Source organism: Camellia sinensis, chromosome 3 (genome assembly GCF_055761805.1).
Source record: "Camellia sinensis isolate YWXY chromosome 3, ASM5576180v1, whole genome shotgun sequence".
Lineage (NCBI taxonomy): Eukaryota > Viridiplantae > Streptophyta > Magnoliopsida > Ericales > Theaceae > Camellia > Camellia sinensis.
Genome location: NC_138963.1, coordinates 139,190,994 through 139,209,250, shown reverse-complemented (window position 1 = coordinate 139,209,250; position 18,257 = coordinate 139,190,994). Strand labels below are relative to the sequence as shown.

Here is an 18,257-nt window from a genome sequence, read left to right as displayed (position 1 = left end):
GATTCCAACAAAGATTTATTCAAAGGTTTTTATGCTGCATAATTCCGCCCTACCATTGGATGTGAATGGGGTCTGGGGCAACCCTAAGAATGAATCCATACACTACGAGAAATTACACTTTTGGCGATCAAATTTGGCTACTAAAATTAATTTAGTCACCAAAAGTCAGCCCTTTGGCGACTAAAATTTGAATTAGTCGGCAATGTTTCATATTTTAGCTACTAAAATTTTTTAGTAGCCGTATATTACTTACTGGCGACTAAAACATAATTAGCAGCTAAAAAATGACCCAATCAGTGACTAAAACACAGTTAGTCGCTAAAAATAGCCCAATAGGCAACTAAAATACAATTAGTAGCTAAAAAGTTACTCAATAGGCGACTAAAAATTACTTAGTCGCTAAAAAATTACCCTATAGGCGACTAAAAAAATTTTGGTCCCTAAATGTATAATCTTTAGCTACTAAAAATAATTTAGTCGGTATTAATTTACTTTTAGCGACTAAATTTTAATCAGCGATTATAATTAAAACATTTAAAAAATAGACTTCAGATTTTGGAGGAAAAATTAATTGGCTACTAAAGTCGGTAGTCGGAAAAACGTCTTTATTTTTTATTGGCGACTACAAAAATTGGTCGAGAAAGAAAATAAACTACGTTTAAAAAATACACTTCCACACGTTCAAACTCTCATACGTCGTCTATCTCTCACTCTGTGACTCTCTCTCTCTCTCTTTCTCACTCTCTCACGCCTCTGCCCTCCTCTAGTTCTCTCCCTCGCTTTTGTCTCCATCTTCATCGGGTACAGGAGCATCACCACCATCGCACACGAGCAGCACCGTCAATCCACCATTGGAGCATTGCCCCAGGTATGTCCCCTCTCTATTTTTCCCTCTCTCTATCTTTCGGTCTCTCTTCCCCTAATTTCAGCCTCTAGGATTTTCTTCTTCCATTTGCATACCTTCACACATACCCAACCCCAAATCGATGGGGTTTCTTCTTCTAGGGTTTTCTGCTCTGTTTTGATCTTAGGATTATGGGCTTGATGGCTGCATTTGTTCTTGTTTATCATTTAGATTTTTTTTTAAATTTTTTTTTAATGCTTTTGTTGTATACAATGCGAATCCATTGGAAGATTATTCGAGCAATCTCATTTTTTCATCACCCCAAATTTTCAAGTGAATGTTTTCTTTTTTGTATTTTGATTCATTATTGAATTTATGCTTTTCTTCGTAACTACGATGGCTCAGAAACAGTTTGAAACAATGCCTCTCTCAGTCCAGAACACCATCTAGGTATCTCTCAAAAGACACAAATCCAAATGAGTTCTTCTATTTTCTCAATGTCTTTGTATGTGCAGGTCAAATTAATGGTTTGGATTTGATTCTTAGCTGTGACTCTTCTTTTTAGTAGTTATTCGTTTTGTTTTAATATGATTTTTATTGAATTGGTTTGGAATGGTGTTTTCTCTGTTTGTGTTGGTGTGTATACATAGTGTGTATATATAAATCTATATTATGTATGATTTAAAATATGTTTGTATATATAAAATCTGTTTGTGTGTATATATAAATTTGGTTGTATAATTCTGTTTGTATATATATAAATACGTTTATATGTATGAATTTTTTGTATAATAAAAGAGTGAGAAATAAATTAAGAGAAGTATACAAATAGAGAAGAAAAGCCATAGGGGTATTATGGTCATTTTAAGCCTATCGTTAACAGAGTTTGAATTACTATTTAATTCAAAATTACAAGATAGTTCTCCGTATATTTTTAAATCATAAGGGGTAAAACGTTTCAATCATAAGGATAAAATGTTCTGAGCTTAAAATACAAAGGGGTAAAGTAAATTTTTCCCTATTAATTATTAACTTTGTTTTTATCATTGTTATAATTTGTGGGGATGAATTGCATTGTAGAGGTTGGATTACATTAGAGGGGACAATATTTTCAATTGTGGCAAGGCATCTAACGTACCCTTTAAGTCTACAGCCACAAAATAAAATGAATTTATCTTTGGCTATTTCAAATAGAAAATAATTTACAAACTAAATTTTTATGTGTAAAATTCATAAAATGATGAGATGGTGTTATTTTTGCAATTTTAAGTGAAAGATATTTGCCTGAAAATGAAAGGAAAATATTATGTTCCCGTTTGGGAAGTTGGTTGGAAGTTTTTTTTTTTTTTTTTTTTTTTTTTTTTTTTTTTGATATAGAAGTTGGTTGGGACTAAAAAAGTACAAAAAAAAAAAATAAATTAAATAAGTTAATAAGATAAAATGTCACATCCAAACCATAATTATTTTATTTTTTCTCTCACAAAAAAGTCAAAAAGTCAAAACTCTCTTCTCAAACAGAGCTAATTTAGCTAAAAAGCTAAAAGTCGTGCTAAAAAAGTTCTTCTGAAACAAATATGTTGAAAGACCACTTTAGAATTCTAAGGTGCTTTTTAATTAGCTCACGGTCATAATTAATACCTTGAAATCACTTATTAAGAAATTTGTAATGTTCGTACATTTTTTATAAAATTGTGTGCAATAAAAATTGTATGATTATTTTAAATTTTGTTATTAATGTCCTTACAACACTTGCTAACAAAATCATTAACTACATTTGATCTTCAATGTTTTAAATTGTGTCAAATAAGAACAAGAGGATTGGTATGTATCACATATTTTTTAAGCAAGTCTAAACACTCCATTCTAATCCACCTTTATTCTAGCAAACCAAACACTATCACTGTGTTTGGTTGAGAGATTTAGAAAGAGTTTTGGAAAGGAAACCAAAACTAGTTTTTCTAAAAAGGTGTGAATAAAATATGCTTGCATTTCACCTAGTTTTACACACCTTTTTCCTTTTCCTTTTCAAATCCCTTCCCAAATCTCCAAACCAAATACAGCATATATGTGATCATCAATCAAGATTATGAAGAATGGCTAGTTGGTGCAAATGCAAAGGCAACAGGGCAATGGAAATGATTCTCTTCAACAATCTAATCCTTGCCCCATGCTAATTACAAAAAGTTTAGTTTACAAAATAAAGGTAAAGGGTGAGCGTTCACACGTGAATTCCATTCATTATTTCTATTTTGTGATACATTCTATAATTTACTTATAATATAAAAAATTAAAAAAAGCTCTTCATTCGTTCTCAGAAAAGTGCATATTATTTGTAAGTATTTTCCGAGGGAAATGTTGCAGACAAAGTAGTATTTGGCCAAGTTTATCTAACTTGGCTGGCCCTAAGCCAAGACACAACTTCTCACATAGATAACCCTCCTGCTCTGCATAAGGAATGGCGATCTATATAATGAATTTTGCAGACAAACTATATGTCTATGTGGGCCTCCACTTCATTTTCCTTTCAAATTCTTCAATTTGAGCTCAAATCATATTATAGCAACAACCCAATTCTATCACATGTTCACAACCAATTTTTCATTTATCCCCCCTTGAAACCATGATCCCCAAAAAAGGCTTCAAAACAAGACCACATAATTCTTGCCTTTGCTGACCCCACCCCACCATCAAATAACTTCTTCATTTCTTCCCAAGGAAAAGGCAGATACATTTGTCAATTAAACAAATGATTTATAGGTCCAATATGATTTTTTATTTATTTATAATATTCTATGTGACATTCCATCCTTTTCTTTTCCTTGTTTTTTGGTTTGTCAATTAGTGGATCTTGGAATACCTCTTTCCCAGATGAGAGTGCTATATTAGGTACCACTTTTTTATAATATTTTATATCACTTGATAGAGAGGATGTGACCAATTTTTGAAATATAGTATGTTGATAGATAAAATCATTGGTCGAAAGGGTCAAGGCTTCAACTAGCAAAGTAAGTAACCGGTACATAGGTAAAAAAATATTTTTTATGTAAAAATTATTACATAAAAACCTCAGTATTCTTTTTCTTCGTAATAGAGTTCATCGAGAGTAGTGATCATTTCTGTAAGTTGCATTTGCTTGCAAACCTAAAAGTAGCATTTGATACTTGCCTTTGGAACAAAGATACTTTTTGCTTTTTCATCAGAGGCAAATGTTCAATTGACAATTGTAGTTATGGAGCCAAATATATTTAGTTGCATGTTATGAGTTGATTATGTTTCTTTTTTCGTATTGGGTTCATTTTTCTTACTTTGTTGTCATGACTATTTGATATTTAAACAAAGGTTTGATCAAGGAAAGGGTATTGGTTTCATTCCTACTAAGTTGTTTTATCCAAGTTTCCTTTTCTCCTATTGAGTAACTATTTGATTATAAAAATTTAAATTAATGCAATCTAATCTATTTGCAAACTATGATCACACGGTTAATTTTTCAACCATTTCACTTCATGGAATGTGTTGTTAATGCCTTACATAAGATTCTTGTTGATATTTGGTACTCTCTCACTCTCTCCTTCTAATAACAACTGCTGACTTTTCTTGGGTGTAATTTCATATTTTTCTTGATTACATTATGCCCTCTTACACTTTGGTATTTTCTGTACATTGTATTGTATCTTCAGGACTGCATATGATATAAGTCTAACGGATGATAGCTGGTCCAAAGATGTTTTTCACATTATCTGTGGAAACACTTCAATGTCATGGGAAAGGCTTGATGTGTGAGTTTCACATTCTGCAAAGACTCCATATTCCAATTTGTTGAATTAATATCTTTATTTTTATCATGCTAACTTGTATAATCAGCAGTGGCGCTCTTGTATCGCATGCTTTTGAATTGGAGTCCGAAGTACAAGCACTGTTCTATGGTGCACCAGCAGTTATCACATTCCGCATCCCCACAAAGGCTGCTCTACAGGTTTGGCATTCCAGCTATTTCATTTGTATATATAGAAAAATGTGTACACATGTATTTATCTATTTAATGTGAATGATTTGCAATCTTTTCACTGTTACCATTTTTAGGAGGCTTATTCGACTCCAATTCTGCCTTTAGATATCCTCGCAGACAAACCTCCGGTGAAAAAGTTTGAGTGGGTAGGTCTCTCTCAAGTAATAGATTTATCAATCAATTTCTTTATAGACACACTGTCCCTTGTTCACTTAGTGACATTCTTGTGTTTTTACATGGCATTGTGGTTGGCGTTGACCAAATTTTCTCAGGCTAAGGTATGTCCTATTCTTGTTATTACCCCTTATTATTATTATTATTATTATCATTTTTTTAAAGTTTTGAACCGCAGGATACAAATAGTTTTATAACTATAGCTGTTATTTTTCTCATTACTATTATATGCACTTGCATAGGAAAAATTAGGAGTGCATATGCTAGAGGTTAGTGAATTAATGAGCTACATGTTACAAATGGAGTAATAGTGGGACCAACATTGGGTGAACAAGAAGATGGAGCAAAAAATATAAATAAAAAAAAAAAGTTTTGCCAAAAATCAAAGTTTATGTTAAATATAAAAAATCAAAAAAGATATATTTGGGTTGTCCAACATGTTTTGTTGTTTTGGTTTTGATTTATTTTCAAGAGATATCTTTGTACTGTTAATCATGTATTTATATCCATCTTATCATCATATATGAAAGCACTCTTGAATGAATTCTAGGACTACTGCAGAACTGATCGACTTTTCCGACTTGACTCTATCTGCAGAGGTTGTTGGCAAAGCATGGATCCTTGATTTCTGTGATCTCCATTATGGCTTCGTTTGTCTACCTGGTTGCAACCCCATCAAAATCTAATGCTGCAAAAGGCGGCAAGAAGAAGCGCTAATCAATAAAGAGGCTTAACACCCTTGGTAGCATCCATTAGCAGGTCTGCTATTAGCTTCAATTTGAGGCAAATAGTTTGTCAAAATCCAGTGTTTGAATTTCTAGTTATTATTAGGATTACTTTTATAGCAACATCAATTTATTAGCAACATCAAATAGAGCAACTAGATTCATATGTTGTATGTACTCAGATTGAACATCAAAAAATTTGTTTCATATATATTCGAGTATGCAAAACTAATGATTAATTTGAAAAGATTACTTAATTTCAAGTTTTATATGTTTTTTTTATAATTTTAAATTGGCCAATATATGCTAATGATTAATTTTTTTATTATTATTATTATTATTATTATTATTATTATTATTATTTTTTGCAGATGGTTTTTGACGTACAAATGTGGATATGACTTTTTTTGACAAGTACGGAAGAGCTTTGTTTTTGTATCTCCGTATGTATATATAGTGGTTCATACAAATTAGTTTTTTTGCGTGTTAAATGTCCAAAATTTGGCCTGATAGAAATTAGCATTGGACGTGATACAAATTAGTTTTTGGGGTGGTACAGAATAAATTTTTGGTGTGGTATAGATTTCCTTTTGGATATTAAATTTGGTTAATCCTCCATTATGTATGGAATTAAATTATTGGGGTTAGATTATACTTGGTTCGTATGGAATTTGTATTACATTTAGAATTGGACATTGAATATAAATTTTTTTGATGGTTGGAAGTAAAATATGTGCACATTGTTGAATGGTTGATAATATATTTAGTATTGATGGATTATATTGTTTATACAAGGTACAGGTTGCACTAATAATCGATACGGGTGGTTCAGAAATTTAAAAAAAAAAAATTAATATAGTATTTGGTGACTAAATATGTTGGTAGCTAAAAATGTAAGCAAATGTTTTGGTGACCAATAATTTAGTAACAAAAAATAACCAAATGGCTTTTTGCGACCAAACCACATAGTAGCTAAACCAAAATTCAGAATGAGGAAAGTTTAATTGCCGACTAAATATTTTAGTCACTAAAAACATAACATCCTTTGGCGACTAAAGTTTTTGGTCATAAATGTCCGTATTCTATTAGCGACCAAAATTTTAGTCTCTAATAGTTTAATTTAGTTTTATGTGAGAACTTTCGGCGACAAATATTTTAGTCGCCAAAAGATACTTTTGCCGACTAACCAAAGTTTAGTAGCCAAAAGTTCAATTTCGGCGACTAATAATTTAGTCACCAAAAGATCACTTTTCGTGACTAACCAAAGTCTAGTAGCCAAATATTTAACTTTCGGCGACCAAAAATAGTTCAGTCGCCAATTCTATCGCCAATAGGGTATAGGTGACTAACCTGGCGTCAAAATAATTTAGTCGCTAATTAGATTCGGCGATCAAAAATGAGACTTTTGACAATCAATATTTTAGTTGCCAAAACTGTCATTTCGTGTAGTGACAATACAAGGGCATTTGTGGACGGTTCTACGTGATTCATTATTTTGCTTACACATTAGGCTATCTTGATCTGAAAACTCCAAACAATCAGTTACCACTATTCTTCAACTCAAGTGGATTTGTTGCAAACATGACCGGAAGTGAGTGTTGAATTTGCCTAGAGGTAAGTATTTTTTATTTTTTTTTCCCACTACACAACTAGTTCTTGGCTTAATTAATTAAGTTTGTTTGTTTATTTTCTTTTTAATTTTTTTTTAAACTTTTATTTATTTATTTTTATTTATGAAATAAGTGATAAAATGATTTTTTGACTTATATAAGACTCGACCTATACACCAAGTTGTTATGAGAAGCACCCAAGTGATGTTGGAGGTGAGATTTTAGATTTGAATCAATGAAGGACGTGGACCGGCCTGGTAAAAAACACTCTATTAATCAATTGATATCTATCACATGGCAAAGAAAAATAAAAAAGAAATAAATAAAACTTATTTAACTGAAAAATACAAATAAACGATCTACTAGTAGGCCTTCCAATTCGAGCAAAATTCAGTCACTTTTAGGCCCATCAAACAGGCCCAAATTTACAAGTTCTAGCAAGGATGATCATGCTCAAATAAAAATGTATATAAATTTATGGGCATTGCAAATTTTTATTTTTATTTTTAACAAAGAAAGTAATACAAGAGAAACAAACAAGCAGAGATACAAAGAATAGCGAAACTCAGAGCTCTTGAAGCAACCGAGCTAAAGGAACCCAGTCAATTGGAAGAATTCCATGAAGAGAAGCTTGGGCCACCCGAGGGGCAGCTCGGTTAGCTATTAGGCTTCCAACTAAAGGTGAAATTTCCTTGAGCAGCCAAGCGCTTGATGTCGCTGAATATCACAACGCATTTCCAAGACGGAGCATTTTCAGACACCGCATTTCCCTTCGATCTCCACCATATCTAGGTTGCGGGCTTGTGCTAATCGGCATGCACACCTACAGGTTAATGCTTCACCTTGAAGAGAAGATGTAACTCTCCAACTTTTAGTAAGGCCATCAATCAATCTACTCCGTGAATCCCTCAACAGCATAAGTTTTTAGACTCAATTTTTAAATCTAATAATATGGTAATTAATTAAAATATCTAAGGTAATTCTCTCTCTCTCTCTTATATCTTCACCCATCATCAATTGATTATATCATTTACACATTATTAAATTTAAAAAAATAGATCTAAAAAATGAATATACCATATCTTTGTATCATTGTATACATTTGGATTTAGATTTGTACGAGGGATTCACAAATGAAAGGAATTTGTGAAAATAATTCGACTCTCTCTCTCTCTCTCTCTCTCTCTCTCTTCTTAAAAAAAAAATTCATAACAAAATTCAAAACCAAGCACAAAATTAAAATTTTTGAATGTCAGAGCCTTTTTGTATTCATCTAATCATAGGGTAGATGTTGTTGCCACAACAAATTATTTAGACAAAGTATTTCAAAAGATTAGAATTTCATTAAATAACTTTGACGAAAAAGAAAAGGCCAATTCGAGATGAGAGACGTATTTCACGCTCATTCTGTTTGAATTCAAAAATTAATTTAGTACGGTTAATTAAAATTTTAAAATTTTATTTTTTATTATACTCTAATTTAAATTTACTAATAAAGACAACATATATTAAACCTTAAAGTAAAAATATTATTTTTTCTTATAGTATATTATAATCAATTATACGTATTCTTCCTATCTAAATCTTTTTATCTTCTTCCCCAAGTTTCAAATTTTTTTTTTTCTTCTTCTTCCTTACTCTAAAATTTCAATCTTCCCCACCAAAACTCACCATTATTATTAACATCATTATTTTTTATTTTGTTACTTGCAAATAGAAAAAAGTTTGAACAAAATTAAATAATGGAAGAGAGTAATAATCAAAATAGTTGTTTGAAGCAATTCATCAAAGAGAATGTAAGTATTCACATAAATATCAAAGTGTAATTATTGATTTCTATGAGTTTATATATATATATATATATATAAACGAATATTCAGCCTGTTTTTCGTCATTACTGTTCAGACTTTCAGGACCAAACAAATTCACTTTGTATGGTTCTGAAAGTCCAAACATGGAATTCACCATCTCCTTCTCCTTCGCTATCTCCTTTCGTCGGTGCTGGGTTCCCTAGTCGTGTTCCTTGTATGCACGTGAACAAAAGATATATTTTTCAAAAGTAATTTAAAATTTGTTTTATTTAGATGTACCTCAAAAGGGTAATTTGCAAAGGAAAAAAAAAAGGATGTACTGAGAATAAATTATAATTTTAAATAAATTTAAAAAGTGTACTGAATAATTAGACTCACTTAAATATTTTTTGGGGTGTAAATAAAATTTCTTGTATTTCAAAAGCTGGCCGTCAAATAGTCTACCCAAACGACCTAAAGCCGCTCCTATAGGTTTAGTGTCATGACCGGCTAATAATCTCAGATTACCTACATCCTCTATTAACAAAACATCCATAGATTAATTTGTGGGGTCTAGCGGAAGCAATATAAGACTTGACAATACTCCATTGAGTTGTGCTTATATGAAAATACCTCATATTGTAGTTGTTTATGTGCATACATCACAAAGTTTTAAACATCTAATTCATACATTAAAACTCCACAATTCATAATTAAACAAAAACCCCATTATACAACATCAAAGTACCAAAACGAGATTGGAAAAAAAAAGGGGTTTAACTGCTTGGCTCCACACGAGCCTAACTTGCTTCACTTTGGAAGTTCTTCAAAAGGCTGACACGGTGTAGACTTCGAGGCTTTCCCAAACTTTGGCATTCAGCTTGCTCACCTAAATATATATAAAAATAGTGAGCTAGGGTCCAGTGAGTAATAACAAGATAAAGAGGTTAAATGAATGAAGTTCAATAGTTTTTCAAGACAATTCTCATTTCCATTCAATTCAAAATGCTCTTTGATTTCTCAATAACAATATTCAATACAATAATAATTTACATGGTACATCCATAGTGTAACAACATTACAGTAACAATGGACCACAAGGGTCAATCAATGGACCACAATGGGTCATTCAATAATCCAATGGACCATTAAGGTCTAATATCAAAGATCTTTGTGTTTCAATTAATCCAATAGCCATGGTATTATTTTTCCCAGGCAAGGGCCTACAATCAATGGCCATTGTATTGTTTTCCCCAGGCGGGGATTTATAATCAATGGATGCCATGAATACAATTTCAAAAGGAACTTCATTCATTAAGGAAAAATAGCATTTCAATAAATCATTCCATCAATCATATATCGAATCCGAGAATAATAACAGTTTCAAAAATAGATATAACTTGAACATATCTTGATCAAGTTAGTACTCACAGTGGGTTAAGTCGATGCTAAGCCTCGAATGTCCACCTAAACAAAACACATAACAAATACACAATTGAAACACCACTCAATATCCATTTCACTTTAATGTAACTCTACTTATGTGTTTCTAACACATTCCATGGTTATAAGAGTCCAATTAGTACCTAAGAATACTTGAAATGATATGAGGATGTAAGTATGCACTTCAAGGAGCTAGTCAAAATTTGCTAAAAACAAGGTCTTCGCTCAAGCACAACTTTGGTAGCTCGAGCGGTCTGAAAAACTCTGCAAAAGTACTGGTTGCTTAATTTTTACGCTCGACGGTCGCTCGACAGTCACTCGAGCCAAGGACTAAGTAAAAGTGGGTTCGCTTGAGCGCTCACTTTGTTGCTCGAGCCATCATGCAATTGTCTGCAAAAATACTAGGAGCTTGAATTTTACGCTCGAGCGACACTTTCTTCGCTCGAGCGATCTACTCAAATTCTAGAATTTCTAGAATTATGTTTATAGTTCAAAACATGCATTCAAAGGTTCAAAACTTGCAAAACATGGAAAAACATTGTGTAATATGAAAACACTCTCAATTTGAAAGCAAAGACTCAAAATGATGGTAAATTCTCAAGCCAAATTCAAAACTTCATGTTATAAACCATCCATGTCTTGAATTTGATTCTTTTCTCTTCAAAACTCAACAATTTGGTATGAAAGATAGGAAACCATGAAGAATTCTTTAAGGTCATGTGTCTACGACTCATGCATGTGATGACTTTGACAAAATTCAACCTCAAAATTAAGAATTTATGCATGCATGTATATGATCATGCTCAATCCTTCCATAATTATGATGATTCTCGCGTAAATGTCTTAAAGCTTGTTGAATTCATCTCATATGTGGATTATTTACAAGAGTTGGGTGTGATTTCCATACCTAGAGTTGAATTCAAGTGTTGTCTTGCTTAATTCTCCAAGTCTTCCTCCAATCTCCTTCAAATTCTCCTTGTTCTCTTTCTAAGTTGAGTTCTCTCTCTCTCAACATTCTCATCCCATGTGTTATATAATATGATCTCAAAACATGATTAACGCCTTATATAAGGTGTAATTCGCTTAAGTTAATTAAACTTAGTTAGGACTAATTAACCCCCTTAGTTTTGATTAATTCTAATTAGTTTATTCTAATTATTTTGATCCGAATCAAATTTCAATTAAAGTTTCCATAAAATTTCAAATATTCTAATTAGCCTATTGGACTAGTCAATTTCGGTTTCTGATGCCGTTTGTGCTTTCAATTTTTGATTCTAAGTCGGTAAGTAAACATATATTCTATGTATGAACAGATGATCACGAAATTAAGTATGTAATTACACATTCAATCCGACAATCATGCAATTAAGCTTTTTAAAATACTGTAATATAATACTACGGAGGTTGGGGTTGTCACAGCCTCTCATCCTTAGAAAGTTTGGTTATCACAGTCTCTCATCCTCTTTTTACCAAGTGGCTTCATTCCCATAATATTCTTTCCACTCGACTTTCACCATAGGGATAGTTTTGTTCCTCAATTGCTTCACTGGTCAGTCAATGATTTGTACGGGCCATTTTTCATAAACCATATTCTCATGTAATGCAATCCGAATGATGATCAATCACATGGAATGGATCTCTAAGGTACCCACAAAGGATGGATACATGAAATACATGTGCATTTGTTCCATTCCCCGTAGCAAAGTAATACAGTAGGTGACAAGACCCAGTCTCTCCAGAATCTGAAACGGCTCGATGTAGCGAGAAGTCAATTTTCCCTTTCTGTCAAACCTTGTCTGCCCTTTCATCGGTGTTACTTTAATAAATACGTAATCCCCTGCTCCATACTCTAAGTCCTTTTTTTGTTGATCTACATAGCTTTTCTGTTGGCTTTGTATAGTTTTGAGCCTTTGCAAAATGGTTTTTATCTTCTCGGTTGTTTCTTGCACAAGTTATGTTCCATAAATAGCCCTATCACCAACCTCTGTCCAACAAACTACAACCTACACTTTCTGGCATACAGTGCTTCATATGGTGCCATACCGATACTAGCATGGAAACTATTGTTTTAAGCAAACTTAGTCAATGGCAAATATGTTTCCTAGCTGCCTTAAAAAACCATAACACACATACGAAGCATGTCTTCTAAGGTCTGAATAGTCCTCTCGGTTTGTCCGTTAGTTTGTGGATAAAATGATGTACTAAACCTTAACTCTATCCCCATTGCACTTTGTAGACTATACCAAAATCTAGAAACAAATTTAGGATCTCTATCTGATACAATGGACATTGGAACCCCATGCAATTGAATAATCTCATTAATAAAGATAGTAGCAAGTCTATATGCGTTAAAGGAAGTTTTCACAACAAGAAAATGAGCAGATTTTGTCAATTTATCTACTATAACCCAAATAACATTCATACCTCTAGCTAATCGAGGTAATCCGACGAAGAAGTCCATGGTTATATGCTCTAATTTCCATTCTAGAATAGAAAGGGATTGAAGTAAACCTGCCAGTTTCTGATATTCTGCTTTCATTTGTTGGCGTTGTAGACATTTGGAGTTGAAGTCAGTAATCTCTATTTTCATGTTGGGCCTTCAATACACAAACTTTAAATCTTGGTACATCTTGGTATTTCTGGGATGCATAGAAAATAATAACTTGTGAACCTCCTCCAAAATCCTTATTTTCAAATCTGTGTCATTAGGAACACATAATCTCCCTTTAAATTTCAACACTGAATTTTCAATTGTGAACCCTAGTTTAGGCTTTGTTTCAAACTCATCACAAATCTTTTTCAAAAACTCATTATTCACGTGCTTCTATTTGATTTCTTCAATAATCGCTAGTTTAGCGAACATTGTGGCTATCAAGCTATTTTGTTCAAAAGGCACCAATTCAATCTTAAGCTTTTCAAATTCTTGCAGTAACTCTCTCCGATCTGTGAGAAAACAGACTAGATTCCCCATATTCTTTCTATTGAGTGCATCAGCCACTGTGGTGGCCCTGCTCAGATGATAGTGAATTTGTAAATCATAGTCCTTAATCAGTTCAAGCCATCGTCTCTGTCGCATATTCAATTCCTTCTGTGTGAAAAAGTACATCAGGCTTTTAAAATCGGTATACACTTCATATTTAGCTCCATACAGGTAGTGACGCCATATCTTTAATGCAAAAACAACTGCAGCAAGTTCCATGTCACGACCCCATTCCGCCCCTAGTAGAATGGTACCGTGATGGCCAGTAATCCGAGATTACCAAAGGCCAACCTGCAAGGGTTCACACACAATCAGAGTATACATATGGGGCTTACATGTGCGAAAGCAATAAATTTAGAACTAAATAGTCCACAAGAGTTGTGCATAGATCAAATGAAATGACATACGTCTTAATATAGCTTACAACTTGGATACAATGAAATAAGGTACAAAATACATCTTGATCAAAAGGCTTCTCAAGCCAACATAAACAAAAGAAGTAACTACAAGCCAAGAAGCATGATCTTCAAGACGCTACAAAAATACGAAGCCAAAACAAGTTGCAAATAATCATCTTGGCGTCTCTGCCTTCTTGCTCATCACCTATATATATATATATATAAGAGGGTGAGCTTGGATACTCAGTGAATGATACCAGTAATAAAGGTTTTTACATGAATGACATTCAAGATCTCTTCTCTAAACAATACATAGTATACTATACAAAATCAAGGGATGAACCAAGTCCATCAATCAAGTCTTTCAAATCTTCAAGGGATGCTTACTAGTATCAATATAATACAAGGGATGACATTAAACGAAGGTGCTACAAAAGCTTAGAGTCCCCTAGCACGTACGGACTTGTGCTACAAAGGTTTAGAGTCCCCTAGCACGTACGGACTTGTGTTACAAAGGTTTAAAGTCCCCTAGCACGTACGGACTTGTGCTACAAAGGTTTAGATTCCCCTAGCACGTACGGACTTGTGTTACAAAGGTTTAAAGTCCCCTAGCACATACGGACTTGTGCTACAAAGGTTTAGAGTCCCCTAGCGCGTACGGACTTGTGCTACAAAGGTTTAAAGTCCCCTAGCACGTATGGACTTTCCAAGAATGTCATCCAAAACAAGGCTAATACTTGATACACAAAATAGGGGTATTTATTCATGCTTAACAAATATTTTTTCCAAAACAAAGCAAAGCAAAGCTTTATCAAAACTTTATAACATAACTTTATTTAAAATACCACTCACATAGTTCTTCAGGTGTAGGAATTACAAGAAAGGATCCAAGGCCTACAAGCACATAATAAATCCCATTGAGTGTGTTTAAATTAGACAAGGTGAGATGCTCAATGATGGATATGAAATGCATCCTTAAAATAAGCTTTACATGACAGGAAGGATCTTGGCATTTCTTTCAAAATCAAGTCAAAACGAAGCAAAACATGCTGAGAGTTGCAACACTGCCTTTCCATCTCAGAAAAACATGCTGGGTACTAACCAGGTCTAGGCCGAGGTCTCACACCTCTTAACCGAGGTGTGTTCCCGACGACCACATTCAAGGAAATGAAGTCTGGGAAAATCTGGGTTTCCCTTGAAGAACATGAAGAATATGAACATGAATGCTAAAATCATAACTCCTTCATTCAAAATCTAAGATTTCATGAGATGAGTTCGAAAACATGGACCTGGGTACCCCCACTTGAAGATTTCATGAAAACAAACACAAAAACATGGAACTTGTTACCAACTTTCGGATCAAAACATGGTTTTATCTTAAGAACACAAGAACATCATTTTCTCTTTTTAAAACAAACTTTAAATCAATGCGTGGTTCATGAACCATGCTAGATCATGCAATGCAATCGGATTGACATCAAGAATAACAAAAGTAAATCAAGATTCTAACCTCAAAACACGGATTATACGGCTCAAACTTTAAAGATCAAGTTTGGGATCTAGCTCTCTCACCCCAACTTCCTCTCCTCTTCCTAGAGCTTCTCTCTCTACCATGCAAGAGATATGACACAAAATGATATGTTTCTAATTCTGTCGGCTGACTTAACCCTCTGCTGGGACACGTGGCAACGGCTGGTTGGATCTCCTAAAAAAGGTGATAGATTGATATGACAAGAGCATGACAAAGTGTAAGCAACAAGTAAGGTGACAAGGGCACTTCGGCGAGTAATGATCTCGGCTAGGACAAAGCTTTGGCAAGTAGGATCTTAATGATCTCGGCTAGGAAGAACAACACTTGGCCTAGATGTGCCACACCTCGGTCTAGGTCGTACCAGTCCAGGGACAAGATCACTTTAGTACAACATCTCAGCCTAGATAATACACATCTCAGCCTTGGTGATGAACACCTCGGCCTAGATAATGACATCTTGGCCAACATATCAGGGTAAGGGTGGAGGTCAACCAAGGTGGTTCCAAGATGGTCCTAGGTGTAAGAAGTTCAACGGTGTAACTTAGGCTTAAGACGACCTCGGCTAAACTCACACCAAGCAAGGAACAAAACATGCAAACAACACTTATGCGAAACAAATCAAGGTTTGCAATGCAACTTAACAAGACAAGATCATGTAAATACATGCAAGCATGACTAGAGTAAAGTAAGGGTTGCTACATTCCAGGTCATGTGTTGGATAGTTTTTCTCATGTGTTCTTAATTGTTAGGAGGCATAAGCAATCACTCCGCCATTCTGCATTAAGACACAACCCAAACCCTTATAAGATGCATCACTATAAATTACAAATCCTTCCGTACCCGAGGGTATAGTAAGGTTTAAAGTTGTGGTCAATCTTGTCTTTAATTCTTGAAATGCAAATTCTCTTTGGTATGTTCACTCAAATGGTTCCCCCTTTTGAGTCAATTGAGTCAATGGCACTGTAATTTTTGAGAAGTCTTTAACAAATCTTCGATAATAACCTGCCAATCCCATAAAACTACGAACTCCTGTCACGTTAGTCAGAGTAGGCCAATCAACAATTGCTTCAATTTTTTAAGGATCAACTGAAATGCCATCTTTGTTAATAACATGCCCCCTGCAACTGATCTCGAATCAATTTTGGAGAATACTTGAGCCCCTTGCAACTGATCAAACAAATCATCAATACGTGGTAATGAGTATTTATTATTCACTGTTACCTTATTAAGTTCTCGGTAATCAATACACAATCTAAGGGTCCTATTTTTCTTTTTCACAAAAAGCACTGGTGCACCCTATGGCGATGTACTCGTGCGAATGAACCCCTTGTCAAGCAATTCCTACAACTAAATTTTTAACTCTTTCATTTCAGTAGTGGACATACAGTAAAGAGTTTAAGAGATTGGTTGTGTATTGGTATTACATCAATTATAAACTCAATTTCTCTATCTACCAGTTGTCCAAGTAATTCATCAGGAAATTTCTTCACTACTGGTATATTGTCTAGGGTGACATCTATGGTTTGTTCAGTCATTACACAACACAGATACCCTTAACAACCTTTCTTAAGCAATTTACAAGCTTTCATTGCAGAAATCAAGTAAGGTAGAGGTACTACACCATTAACCATGAGCACTATTTCATCATGTCCTGGAGGTCTAAACAAAACCCGTTTCGTTACACAATCAATAGTTGCACAATATTTAGATAGCCAATACATTCCAAAAATTACATCAAAATGTTTAATATCATGGGGCAATAGATCCACAAACAATGTCACATTTTGAATACGTATTTCACAAGCACGATATATTGATGAACATAAAGAAGGTTTCCCAGATAGAGCAAATACACAATATATAAGGCAATGATTCCATGGGTCTATTGAATCTATGTTCGAACACAGAAGATACGAACGAATATGTCTAGCCTGAATCAATTAACACATATGCATCTAGATTTCAAATAAGGAAAGTACCAGAAACAACAGCCTCTTTATTTTGAGTGTCCCCCAGAATTAATGCAATGACCCTTTCTTGCCATTGTTAATTTCTTGTGGTGGTAGGTGTTGCATTTGATTTTGCTGTACGAACTGATGCAGTTGAGCTTGTAGTTCCCCAGTTATCACCATGACGTGACTAGGTACAGTCCTTCGCCATATGCCCAACTTTTCTACACTGACAACAAGCCTCGGTAGTGCGATAACAGATGCCCCAATGCTTTTTCCACATACAGTGCAGGTAGACACTGAATTTGCACTTTGTTTTGAGTTGGAATTGCTAGAAGTTCCAGATTTTGACTTTTTACTTGTTGTAGATGATGCTCCCATGTTAAAATTTTGTCTCATGCCTTTCCACTCAAACTTTTGACTACGGTTGGCCATGTTCACCTCTAACATCAAAGTTCTGTCTAACACATCCACATACTTCGGCAGTTTTAGTACATTAATTCTTTCCAAAATCGAGTCACGTAGGCCTCCTTCAAACTTTCTAGCTTTCTTATAGTCTGTATCAACCATGTGCGGCATAAAGCTAGCTAATTATGTAAATTGGGCTTCACACTCGACGACTGACTCGCTTCCTTGCTTGAGCTGTTCAAACACGGATTCTTTTCTATCTCTACACACTATGGAAAGCATTTTTCATAGAAGATCTCTAGAAAATGAGCCCAAGTGATGCCCCTATTCTCTCTCGAACCAACATCCACCAATGTCTTGCTTTACATTCTAATATGAATGCAGCTAATTGTACCTTCT

At 34.0% G+C, this 18,257-nt stretch overlaps 2 protein-coding genes across 2 annotated transcripts in view; both read left to right on the top strand.

The window, feature by feature from the left end:
• LOC114262832 (tropinone reductase homolog At5g06060-like) overlaps positions 1-1,383 on the top strand; it is a 70,188-nt gene extending 68,805 nt beyond the window's left edge. Inside the window, exons 7-8 of the mRNA XM_028203248.2 lie at positions 808-868; positions 1,360-1,383. Coding sequence (XP_028059049.2) covers positions 808-868; positions 1,360-1,383 — 85 coding nt within the window. The remainder of the gene's footprint in view (positions 1-807; positions 869-1,359) is intronic.
• Positions 1,384-4,510: 3,127 nt separating this feature from the next.
• Positions 4,511-6,006, top strand: LOC114262858 (uncharacterized; the record flags this gene model as incomplete). Its single annotated transcript, XM_082917697.1, has 4 exons — positions 4,511-4,620; positions 4,709-4,817; positions 4,925-5,128; positions 5,622-6,006. Coding segments are annotated over 4 exons (543 nt in total), but the record flags the coding sequence as incomplete, so codon positions are not given.
• Positions 6,007-18,257: the final 12,251 nt, after the last annotated feature.